General features: G+C 41.6%; 1 protein-coding gene across 1 annotated transcript; it reads left to right on the top strand.

The window, feature by feature from the left end:
- Positions 1-1,233: 1,233 nt before the first annotated feature.
- Positions 1,234-12,902, top strand: LOC144513399 (uncharacterized). Its single transcript, XM_078244466.1, has 9 exons — positions 1,234-1,258; positions 1,363-1,378; positions 2,420-2,497; positions 4,586-4,920; positions 5,733-6,059; positions 6,799-7,143; positions 8,156-8,254; positions 9,487-9,524; positions 11,577-12,902. Exons 1-9 carry the CDS (start codon positions 1,234-1,236, stop codon positions 11,709-11,711), a joined length of 1,398 nt encoding a protein of 465 aa, XP_078100592.1. The 3' UTR covers positions 11,712-12,902.
- Positions 12,903-13,344: the final 442 nt, after the last annotated feature.

Here is a 13,344-nt window from a genome sequence, read left to right as displayed (position 1 = left end):
TAGAGCTTTTTGACGCTTTTCCAAAAAAATCTCTATGTATGTGTTTTCTTTTGTGATGCTTTTTTGTGAGGTTTTTGATGCTTTTCAGACACTTTTTCAATGCGTTTTTTTTAGACTTTTACACTCGCTTTTAACAGTAAAATAACTACAATCTGTTTATCATTCATTAATGTTGGGTTTTATAAGTCTGTGTTCTCCAGATAACCATGAAGATCTCTGTCTTTGCTGCTTTCTGTGGACGGAGAAACTCAAAAATACACTCAGCGATTACAGCAAGGAGTTCAATACCTTCATCAGAACAGCTCATTTTGTATATCTGGGCTCATCAAAGTTCTGTTCCTGGGCAGCTGCTCTAGACGATTTTGGATCTGTGGATCATATTTGCACATGAACTTGAACAGTTCTATAAAGTTTCCTTTATTGAGAGGATCATCATTTCCCCTGTGTCCACGTAGGGGGGTGTCCTGCTCGGCACAAAACAGCACAATGTCGAAAACGACTTTTAGATGGTCCCGATTCCTTTCAATAAATGACTAGTCCATGGCATCACGGTTCATTTGATTCAACACGTCCCCGGTCTGCAGTTTGGTTGGCCCTGTAGCCTTGAAACCTATCCAGTGAAACGGAGTGGGGCTTGCTCACCTGGTGTTTTTCACAGGCTTGTCATAGTTGCTTCCAGTCCACAAACCCCTCTCTCGCAAATGGGCTGTCAGCTCCGCTGGGAAAATGTCTGCACATTTTACAGAAAATCTGCTGTGACCTGCTTGCCTGCTGCTTGCTCTCCTCGCCACTCAGCTCTCATCGCTCCCTCAAACTGACCACCTGGGTGAGTGAAGACTGGACTCTCACCGCCACCATACATCGAGTCTCAGTTCTGCCTGGCCACACTCCTGTCCGCCTCCCTCCAGTAATCTTCCATGTCAGAGGCCCAGTCATGTTTAAAGGTGGAGAATGTCCTTTTGGCCATTTTTGTGTGTTTTTTTTCTGCACTCTTGCCTAAACTCTTGCGTTGTTGACCATTATCCCATCCTCTTTCAGTCACTCTGTTTTCTGATCTGTACTTGTCTGGAGACAGCACACAACACATTTAAAAAAAATCAGATTGGATTCGATATCAGAATCGATAATCAAATCGTTCTAGAGAGAATCGCGATGCATCTAAGAATCCATTATTTATCCCACCCCTACTTAGCATGCATGCTCTATATATTTATTTATAAGTGCCATGTCTTGATGTCGTTCACCAATGTTGGGAAAAGTAAGTTGGGGCAGACTTCGGCTTCGAGTTTTATGGACAAAATACAGTTGTAGGTAATAAATATGGATCACACCCAATATCCCATGTCTTCCTGTCTCATTTAGATGTGCTGTTTCCAAGGTGGGAGTATGAATATGTTACAGTATGGTGTCAGACCAACACAGTCTCTCTCCCTACTCGTCAAATGTCTGACCCATGGTCCAGGACCCCTGGTGTCAAGTCCCAATGAAAGAGGTGTACCTATTGCGTTGTTTTTGACGAGGGGGTCCGTCAGATAGACATTAATATTAATCCCTCACCGTCAGATATAGACGAAAGAAAGAACACAGCCTCTTACTCAAAATCTGTGGCATTATTGGTATTTTTAGCCCAATAATCGCTGTTTTAATCAACATGTATTCACCAGATATGATCATGGTTTATATGTATTTCTTTTAATGTTATTATTTCGGTCTATTTCGACCAGGGAAGCTGGGTTGTTGTTTATTGATATTTTTTAAACTATAACGCTACATCTAGCAACATTTATTTAGATGTTATCATGGTATTCATTTTTTTTTATTTTAATATTATTTCGGCCTTATTACCGGTGAAATATTACAGTATGCTGTAATACAGAACATTATGATATGGGCCGAGCTCGGCGCATTCAAAGCTGGTATCCCACAATGCAATGCGGGCATTCATTCCCAGAATCAGACAGCGATCAGCGGGTCTTTAACGCCAGTATCACTTCAATGTACATATATACAGTCAGTGGTTTAGTCCCCAGCAACAACACGTTGATCAGCTTTGTTCCAGTAAGTTATGCACCGTAATAACGTTTAAAAACATCAGCTGAAGTGACGTAGTAATTACCGCTCCTCGTCGTTGAAAGAATGTTGCACGTTGTACGTGAGAATTTATACAATAAAATACCAATAATGAAAAACTAGTGTTTTTTCCTAAGTACTATGCTACCTCTTTCGTGGGAACCTGATACCAGGGGTCCTTGACCATGCGTCAGACATCTGACGAGTAGGGAGTGAGACTGTGTTGGTCTGAGCGGTCAGTATGAACCCAGAGTGATGGAGGGGGAGGAGAGGAGAGCTGTGGGTCTTGTGTTTGGAGGAGGGACTCCATCATTTAAAGAAGTAACTAGTTCCTGGTTTGCCAGTGAAGAAGGAAGAGAGGCAGCGGTAAACCATCAGAGTCTCAACATGAACGTCCGTCCCACTTTGATCTGCTTCTTCTTCCTCTGTGAGTACATTTACTTTGGATTTCTCTCACTCTGTCCTGCTGCTCTTTTCTTTATTGATCAGTGGTCTAACACTTTCTCATGACAGCTTTCTATGTTGATGAGGACCCATCACTGACATAGAAACAGCTTTAATAAGGGATCTCTTTGTGGCCAGTATGGACAGAAGAACTAAAACTCTACCAATGTACAGATGAGTGTGTGACTCTTGTGTTTTAGGACAGACTTTCTTTAACTTCCAGGTATGAATGTGTGACTGTGTGAATGTGACAGGTCGTCGTTGCAAATGAGAAGTTGTTCTCAATCGACTTACCTGGATAAATAAAGGTAAAAAAACAACATATATTTCATTACAAGTATTCGTGTAACTTCCTCTAAATAAACTGCACATCAGGAAGGAAATAAAAGAACAAACTCAGTTTACATAAAACAAAGGTGCAACTATCAAAAACTTCATAATCGCTTGAAAACATACGGAGCCCAGCTGAGAAAACTAAACTAAACTAAACTAAACTAAACCTGGCACAGAATAAAAAATCCATGCCCTTGGTTTTATAAAAGTGAGCAAAGTTAGAAATATATTCACAGATTCAAACTTCTGGGATTAATTACTCTATAGAGAAACGGCTGCTCGTAGAGACCAGTGGTGTTTCTCCAGGTCGGAGGACGGCTCGTTGTTTACCGTACTACGGTAGGAAAGATGCATCGTTTGGGATTTAATAACATTTCTCTATAGAGTAATTAATCCCGGAAGTTTGAATCTGTGAATATATTTCTAACTTTGCTCACTTTTATGAAACCGAGGGAACGTTGTATTCTGTGCGCACGGTTTAGTTTAGTTTTCTCAGCTGACCCCGGGGGGCTCCGTATAAAACAAGTTCTGTTCTGTGCCAGAAATCTGCAAAGATCACAGTTGCTTTTTGATTTTATGAATGCTTGTATTTAGGTATGCATCTAATGATTACTTTCATGATCAATTCATCTCCAGTTAATGTTCTTGATTCATCAATTATTAGTTTTTTCATGAAATGTCAAAAACAAAGTGAAAAATAAGATATCTGTTAAGGTCATGTTTTTTTAGTAGTTTGTTTGATTTCCATCACGTTTGTTGTATTTTTATGGGATCTTTTGATTTAAATACCTATCTGCATCCAGACAAACAGAAACCTGCGAGTCAGAGCCCAAATGAAGCGAGCAGCATTTTGATAATGTGGTGTGGAATTAACATGTTGTTGGTTTTAAAACCTATTCTGTTTATCCTGTAACAGAAAAACTAATATGAAACGTTTGGATGATTTGAAATTGATTTACATGAGTTAGAATTATTGTTCATAAAAGACCTGATTACTGAAAACACATCGAGCGTACAAAAGCTGTGGGCTGACTGAATGTAGATGAGTTCAGTCGGTTCTTTGTTCTGATAAACAGGAACAAGTTATCATGTTGGAAGTCTCTCTGAGCTGCCATTGGACCCCCACTGACATTGACTCCCAACCCTCTAATCAGCAGCGAGCGTGACAGTGGACACGGAACCAATCTGCGCTGTCATCTGTAGAAACTAAGGCCCTGTTTACACGAATACGCTCACAGGTGCAAACGACAAAATATTTTATCAGATGTGCCTTTCGTTTATAAGGTGACGGCGTTTTTGGGGCTTAAAAATGCAAAAAAGTGAAACCACCCTCCACAGTGGAAATCTTAAAAACGGTCCACCGTCGCGTTCCCGTCTTAAGGTTAAAAATGCAAAAGTCTGCTCAGACCCACCCCATATTTCATTTTCGTTTAGGGTCTCTTCTGCTCAAATGCGTCCAGTGTTCACCATAAAGAAACACATTTCTACAGGGACAAGAAAACAATACATGAGATATAATAATGTTTTGCTTAAGGTCAAGACTATGACCTAGTATGTTGAAAATAGGAGATAGTTTGTTGATATGTTGGCTAATTTAGCCTAGTCAAAAATATGAGATACTTAATCATAATTGGAAGTTGAACGAGCAGTATCTTGAACAACGAAAATGATAACCCATCTATAATGAATTCCCTTTTTCTCCTTTAAGCCCTGTGAACAGTTTTTAATGTTTCATCAGGCAACTCAAGACTGCTGCTCTAGTATCATTTCCTGGATTCGGGAACTATGTGGATGATTCAGGACAACTGCCTAGATTCAGGCCCACCCATCTGTCACGTTCTGCATCCACCACTGGTGTCTCACCTCCGGGCTTACCTTCACGGACCGCGCCAGCTCCCTGTACTGACCCATGTCGCCCTTCCTGTCGCTGCATCACCCTGCCTGGCACACCCCATGTCCTACAGTACCATGCTGATGCAGAACGTGGGCAGCAAACACTAGTCGTTCCCGGCCTCCAACGGGCTGAGCATGGACCGGCTGGTCAGCAGGGATCTGCAGTCCTTCCAGAAAAATGTGGAGTTTTTTTGTGATTATTGGCTTGATTATTCGGCACGTTTTCTTAAAAAATGTGATGGAATATGCGGTATATTTATGCAATTTTAGGCAATGAAATTGCGTGAACTTCATCGTGGCTTCATCGCGGGGTTTGCAGCTTTTCGATAATGTTCACGTCGCGTAATGATGTCACTTCATAACGTTCCCATGGCAACAGGGGAAAATAGCTGCTCTTGTGTGAAGTAAACGCAACATTTTTCATCTTTCTGCTAAGATATTTGGGACTTTTTTGCAACGAAAATGCGGGGATTATGAAATCATGCCAGCCCCGCATATTTTGTGTGGAAATCGGCAATTTATGCGGCAAAAGTGCGCCCCCCCCCCCACGAAATAAATATGAGGACTTTGGCTGATTATGCATTGAATTATGAGATCACATAATCACGTTTTTTTGGAGGGACTGGATCTGCCCTACGCCACGCACCACCTGACGACGGCCCTGATCCTTGCAGGCCGTCCAGGCTTCTGCCACCTGGTGTGCATATCGAATTTCACACACTTCTGCGTCACCATATGCACGCAGATTTCCCCCCCAAATCACTCGTCTAAACGCGGAATATGAAGTGAGAACGCAACGCCACTTTTGCGTTTTCTCTTCAGATCGTTTCCGTCTAAACACAGCCTTAGATTTTGAAGGACAAGAGAGCTCTCACCCTTCATTATTTAGGCACACACAAATACAGTATGTATGAAAGTATGTTACCAAATATAGTTAGGGCCATAACAGAACTAATAAGACACGAAAAACTAATGATTGATCTGTTCAACAGCTCTGCAGGATGGAAGCCCAATCGATGTCTACTTGCAAACTGAAGGAGGAGATATAGGAGTTTATTGCTACTCTCCTTTGGATGGAAACACAACGTTCTTCTGTAAGAATGAATGTAAAGAAAAAGGAGAACTTCTCATAGAAACACGTAACGACACGGCTCAGAGCGGCAGATACAGGATTGAATATGAAACACTAATAGCAAACACTTATCTTGCCGTCAGCATCTCCCAGCTGACCAAGTCTGACTCTGGGCGGTACAGGTGTGGTCTGAACACATCTCTGTCTTCAGATTCATACAGCGACTTTGAAGTCATTGTTGTAGACGGTGAGTCTGAAAAAATAGTTTCTTGTGCAGCCCAGCCTCATGGCAGTTTGTGATATGGTCACGTTATTGAATGTATTGAGTCGTGGACAGGACACGATAATGTCGTTTTTTTCGTGTGGTGATTACGAATTTTAAAGCAATGTATTTCAATGGGAAGCATATTTCTTGATCACAGAACGATGACGTTAGCGAGTAGTATTGATAAGACGAAAGTCCGCGCAGTGAGGTTGGTTGGGGGGGTGGATGGGTCAGACAACATAGGACTTTCACCCTGGAGACCGGGGATCGCGTCCCCCGTGTTGCACTTCCTTACCTCATTATTCTCTTCCTAACCACAACCGTCCCGTTGTTGTGGCGTTTCATTTTCCTGTTGTTGTGTGCCCCTGTGCCTGGGGATCGCACCCGCGAGTGGTGGCCCGTCCCATCGTTGTGGCCGGCGTGTGGCGCCTCATTTCCCCCGTTGTAGCACCCCCCAGAGCAGGTTTGAAAACCATGACCTGTACACATTCAAAATTCATGACGTGTACACAAAATAAACGTCAAAATCGTGACCTGTAAACGTATCAATGAATCAAAATAACGTGACTATTTCACGACCTGGCCTGAGACCGGGTTGTTCTTGTGTGATGAAAAAATGTTCTGTTCACTGACAGCTGCTGACAGATTTTGTTATTTTCATATTTTTTATCACTCTGATCATCTGGAGTACAGAATTATTGATTGTTCGTCTTTTCAACAGCACTGCTGACAAGAAATCCTCCTGAAGTAAAAACCTTCTATAAGACAACTGGAGATAACATCATCGTGTCATGCTTCTTTTCTGTCTCTGGAAGCAGGAAGTACTTCTGTAAGGGAGAATGTGAAGACAAAGACATTCTCATTGAAACATCCGATGTCAGCGCTGAGACAGACAGATACAGCATCAGATATGTAGGAGGATTTGTGTTAGGAGGATTTGTGTATGTGACCATCTCCCAGCTGACCAGGTCTGACTCAGGACTCTACAGGTGTGGTCTAAACACATCTTTCTCTCCGGATCCTTACCAAGAGTTTAGGATCGTTGTCACAGATGGTGAGATTCAAAGTGAGACTACAAATGATTACTTGTGACACACACACACATAAGGAGGTCTTTGTATCGCCATGGTTATGTTTTTCACAGCTCCGACCACGAGACACCAACACACAGAGATACATGTACACACTGAGACACCCAGAGGTACATGTACACACTGAGACACCCAGAGGTACATGTACACACTGAGACACCATCACCCAGAGGTACATGTACACACTGAGACACCATCACCCAGAGGTACATGTACACACTGAGACACCATCACCTAGAGGTACATCTACACACCCAGAGGTACATGTACACACCCAGAGGTACATCTACACACCCAGCGGTACATGTACACACCCAGAGGTACATGTACACACCCAGAGGTACATGTACACACTGGATTTGATGGCTCAAAGTCTGTGAACAAAAGCAGTTACATGTAATTGTCCTTCCATCACTCAACAAACACGCTCAGCTGGGGAATGCTGGACAGTTTTGCGTAAAAGTAATTGTACTACCTAACTAAACTAGTTTGTTGTTATATCTCATGTTGTTGATCTTTGTCTTCCTGTAATCTCAACGACGAGCTCTGTGCTCACACACACTTCACACTTCAGTGATAGAGCCTGAAACCCTTAGAACTGGTAGAAAAGAACCAGGTCTACTGAGTTATTGTGAAAAGAGTTTTTCTTTATCAAAAGGTTCAATTCAATGCAATGTTATTTATAGTATCAAATCATAACAGCAGTTATCTCGAGACACTCTACAGATAGAGGAGGTCTGGACCACACTCTATCATTTATAAAGTCCCAACAATTCCAGTAATTCCCTCAAGAGCAAGCACTTAAATACTGTGTGCATTTAAACGTTCCTCATTTGTTTCCATGATTTGCACATTGAGTTTAATATGACAGTAGTCATTGAGGGGTTAGTTTGACAGCACAGCATGAACAGGGCCTCAAGTCCCAAATGTAAAGTCATTATCAACTAGGAAGTGTCTGTAAAACCACCTTCTCTCTTCTTTACAAAGGTGTGCTGTTGTATTTGGTCGTGATTCTTCTCATCATTGTCATCATCTGTCTTCTGGCGCTGGCGATCGTCTGTATTCGGAGGAAGCACAAACCCAACGGTGAGACAACAGGAACAACTCAACAATAACAAACTTCCCATTTCTCAGGTCGTGGTTTTTACCACTTCAACAATCCTGACAGTGTTCCTCTGTAATGTATTTCTCTGGAACAGATCAACACGAGGACACAGCAACACAAACCTGAGTTACACAGCATGTAATCAACAGTGACTTAAAGAAACATACGACATTCTCAGAAAACTAAATCCTATACACAGGGCAGGTAGAAGGACGTTTCAGAGGCGGCCAATCAGGGTTCAAAATGAACTTTTTCGTCCACCAGCCAAATGGCTAGTGAATGTTCAACCAGCCACTCAATATATTACCGTTGTTTTTGGGCTGCTGAGCAAAGCAAATCTACCAACCACTAGCATATTTTACCAGCATTTGGCTATTAGATGTTGCTAATTGTGAACCAATACATATACCATGTCTGCAGGTTTTACCAACTATTAGGATGTGGTCAGATCACCAGGTGAAATTAGTTTGTCAGGCTCCAACGTGCTGACAGTGACCGAGAGGGACAATGACACGACAAATGAGTGACAGATGTTTGAAAACTGTCCTCCACATAATCAGAGAACTAGTACGAGGGGATTATCTGGGAAGGAAAGGTGTTGAAACCACAGGAAAACCAAATCTTCCTCATGTAACAATTCAATTTAGAACCCCCCCAATAATAAAAACTGGGCTTTTTCAGTTTTTTTTAAATCCATGTAGACATGGCCCCAGGACCTCCCTAGATGGTTGGAGAGCTCAACCCCCCCAATGTTATGTCCTTGGGTGAAGCACACACATGCACACACACACACACGGACGCACACACGCACACACACACACACACACACACACACACACACACACACGGACGCACACACGCACACAAACACACACGGACGCACGCACGCACACACACGTAAAGGGGCGGCACTGACCGCTAGACCTGGTGTATCTGGTGATTTGAACAGGTACCCACAGCTCACTGTGTTGACGGCCAGCTGATTGGTCAGCTCCAAACCTGAGGGAACCAATGACCTGCTTTACTGGGCTGCACAACCAATCACTGTTTTCATACGGAGAGAGAAAACTGAGGAGGGGAGGAGAAAGACACAGGAGAGATGACAAACATACTACAGGCACTTTGCCACTCTGCCTGGCACATAACATTACCTCATCTGTAAAAGAATTACTCATTTAAATAAAAACTAAAAACTATTTTGTCTGCTCCACAGCTTCCACTGGAGGACAGTCAGATGGCAGGAACGTGAAGGTGACTTTCTTTAACTGTTTCCTCTCTGTTGGCTGAATGTGCACTGGTACATACCAGAAGATAGAAGGTCGTCATCTGTGAAAATGAATTAGATCTCATGCTGTTCTCCTTAGACAGCCGAAAGTACAAACATCTCCCTGTCAGTTCAAAATACTGTCAATAATTCAGTTTTATTTTAACACACTACTTCTAGCATTAGATCAAAATGTTTTTACATATTTTTATAAACATTTAAGCAAAAATGTTGCAGTAGTTGTTTACTATTATAGATTCTGATAAATAGCGAGCATCATTTCTTACAAAAAAAGGAATCTGGCTGATTTGTCTGTGGAGGATTTTTCTTTAAATTGTGCAAAACCTTTGGAAGGAGTTTGGTTTATACAGTTTGGGATAAAAACAGAGTGACGGACTTCATAATTCCTGCAAGCTTAAAACATATGAACGTTTCTTCTCCGACATTTTGGTGAAAGTTAAAAAGTGCTGACATGTACGACTCATTTACATTGAACCTTTAAAGTTCTAAACATGAGACGGCTGCTGTAGCGCCACCATTCAGACTACGGGCCTTGAATGTCACTTAAGGAAGTTTAGCATAGGACTGGACCTATAAGCATAGTTTGGGGATTTATATTGCATAGGAAGGAAGATTTTCTTATAATAATAATATATATATATATATATATATATATATATATATATTAGAGATGCACCGATTACAATTTTCTTGGCCGATTCCGATTTCAATTATTTTCTAACCTCTTTCCAGCACACACACATTTATTGTCTATCTTTTCTTTAATATAACATGTGTTGAACAGATGATGGATCACTATAAAACAGAACTATATAAAGTGACTCCTGGTGGGACATTAACACACATCTAAAGAGCAACGTTAGAACAATTTCCTTCTTTTCACATCAGATATCAACTAAAGAAATGTGATTCTGGTTTTTGGGGTCGTCCCTCCACGTCCTACTTCCTCCTTGCAGGTGTTGCATATTGCAGACGTGTTATCTTCTTCACACACGCTGAAGAATGTCCAAACAGCTGACACGTTGCAGGTTAATGCACGAGGTTCCTACATGTGGGAGAATAGAGCGACACACGGCGGAGACGTTGAGAGAAAGGAAGAAGAGAGCGTGCTGTCACGTCCGTGTGTGCGTGCGTCCTTGAGAACTGTAACTGGTATAACTTCTGTTGTCAGTTAATTATAGCGTTGACTGGCATGACATCATCATATGTCAGACTGACCTGCCGGTCGCCGGTCATGGCCGAGCACGTGAAAACTGGCCAATTCCGGTCACCGGCCGGACTATCGGTGCATCTGTAATATATATATATATATATATATATATATATATATATATATATATATATAATATCTGCAAATACACTAATACCCCAACTTGTAAGTTGGCAGTTTGTAGAAAAATAGAAGCAGTTAAAAACTTAAAGTGCCCATATTATGAAAAAATCACTTTTTCTGGGATTTGGGGTGTTATTTTGTGTCTCTGGTGCTTCCACACACATACAAACTTGGCTACTGAGCGTGTAGTCCTTACCTAGCTAGCTCATGTAGTCCTTACCTAGCTACTGAGCGTGTAGTCCTTACCTAGCTACTGAGCATGTGCGACTGCCAACAAAGATGTTCCAGCAGTGAGAGGTCTCACTCTGTAGCTAAAACAGAGACCTGAACACAGGGTGAAAAGAGGAGCTGCAGCAATGAGCAGTACAACAAAAATATGATGTTTTTTGATAATTAAACCATGTAAACATATTCTGGTCCAATCTCAAATTACAATTATGAATCTGAAAATGAGCAGAATATGAGCACTTTAAATAGTGACAATCTTTACATCAAAATGTAAACAGAACCTAAACCTCTTTCTTCACAGTCCATCCCTCAGATGTTCTTCAAAATGTAGCTCAAAGCATGTGTGCTGGTTTTCCTTTTCTTATGTGTCACCTCCAAAGAATCATTTCAAGAGCTATACCTGTGTTTCAGGAGTGGTTTCTCTCTCTCTGTGTCAAATATCTGTTATTTTCCTCAGGTTGCCCCAGATTTCTCCAATGGGAACTGTAATCCAGCCTTCAACATGGAAGACTCCGCCTACATGAACCTTGATCCATTCAGCAGGGATAAGGACCACAGCTACTCTACAATCTCAAAAATACAACTCCCATGAGCTGGAGCGTAGGGCTGGTTATCACTGATTTCCTGAATCGATTCTGACTCCAATTCTCAGCGTCCCGATTGGATCACATTTCTGATTGGATATCAATTAGGTTAGAAAATTTCATTTCCAATCCCAGTTTATCTGGATATAAAAGAGATTCTCAAACAACTTCTGCTGTAAATTGTACAAGTAAGAAGCAACTCAAATATATTTTATAATGCACCAGGTTCATGTTTACATTAAGAACTGAGGCCTTAAAAAGTTTGATAAAAATACTTCTCCATCCATGGTGAAAAGGCAGATAATATAAGATGCATTTCTGGAATGAAATAAGTGATATCAGATCACTTAAAGTGCCCATATTATGAAAAAAACACATTTTCTGGGATTTGGGGTGTTCTTTTGTGTCTCTGGTGCTTCCACACGCATACCAACTTTGAAAAAAATCCATCCATGCTGTTCTGAGTGAGATCCGGTTCCTGAATGTGTCCTGTCTTCAGTCTCTGGGTCAGCTGGTCAACATCTGCACGGCTTGTGACATCACAAGCCGAAACGTGCTGGCTAACCACAACCGTTAGCTCGTAGCGTTAGCATGCTAACGCTAACGCTAGCATGCTACCTCGTTCTCAATAGCAAAGCACTGCTACAACACACACCAGTTCACCATAATCTCCAAAAGAACTACTTCCATGTGCGTCCTCATTTAGAAGAAGTCTCCCAGCTAATCCTGCCTTGTAACTGACTGAAGGTGGAGAAACAGCCTTTCTTTTACTGTCTATGGAGCTAGCTAGCTGACATGAGCTACATCTGAGCTACTGAGCATGTGCAATCAAAGATAGTACAGAAGAAAAGAGGTCTCACTCTGTAGCTAAAACAGAGACCAGCTGAAAGAGGATCTGCAGCAGTGAGAGAGAGCAGTACAACAACAATATGGTGTTTTTTGATAATTAAACCATGTAAACCTATTCTGGTACAACCTTAAAATACAATAATGAACCTGAAAATGAGCAGAATATGGGAGCTTTAAACAAAGATCCATTATTTTAATCTAACCCTGTTCAAGCGTCCAGTTTGTTCTCAGTGTACTGCATTTAGAGAAAGATGGTACACTGCAAAAACAAAGCAGAAGCATATTATTTCTGTATTTTTAGTGTATGTTGTTAAACTGGAGAATATGTTTCTCATTTTGCTGGAGTGTTACTTCTTCGCAGTGTGTTTTATTTGCATGTGTTTTCTTGGGTTGCATTTCGTTGATCTCTCTGGGCCACCGTACGTTTGTAGTCAATGGAGTTTATTTTTACATCTTCAATTGTGACACGTTGTGTATAATTAGGGTCTGAGCCCCAACGATGTACAGTTGGTGAAGGTCCAATGCAATCTCTCTGTTGATGAATCACAATTCTGACAGGCTAAAGGTGTTCAAAAAGTTGAAACGTTGTACAAGGATCAGAAGTGGCGACCATTGACATCTGATGAGTGTCTCGGGCTGGAGTCTGGTAGATTGGCTCTTTAGCGTCACCTACAAAATGTTGCCCTTGCGTTGTATGTCACCTAGATGTATGAAATTTGGAAAGGCATATGTATTACCTCTAGCTTTACAGAAAAGCCTCTTGGACCCATCCCCTCACCCCAACAGGAAGTC

Source organism: Sander vitreus, unplaced genomic scaffold (assembly GCF_031162955.1).
Source record: "Sander vitreus isolate 19-12246 unplaced genomic scaffold, sanVit1 ctg243_0, whole genome shotgun sequence".
In the NCBI taxonomy this organism is placed as follows: domain Eukaryota; kingdom Metazoa; phylum Chordata; class Actinopteri; order Perciformes; family Percidae; genus Sander; species Sander vitreus.
Note: the sequence above shows the minus strand (reverse complement) of the source record. Positions and strands in the feature narration are given on the sequence as shown.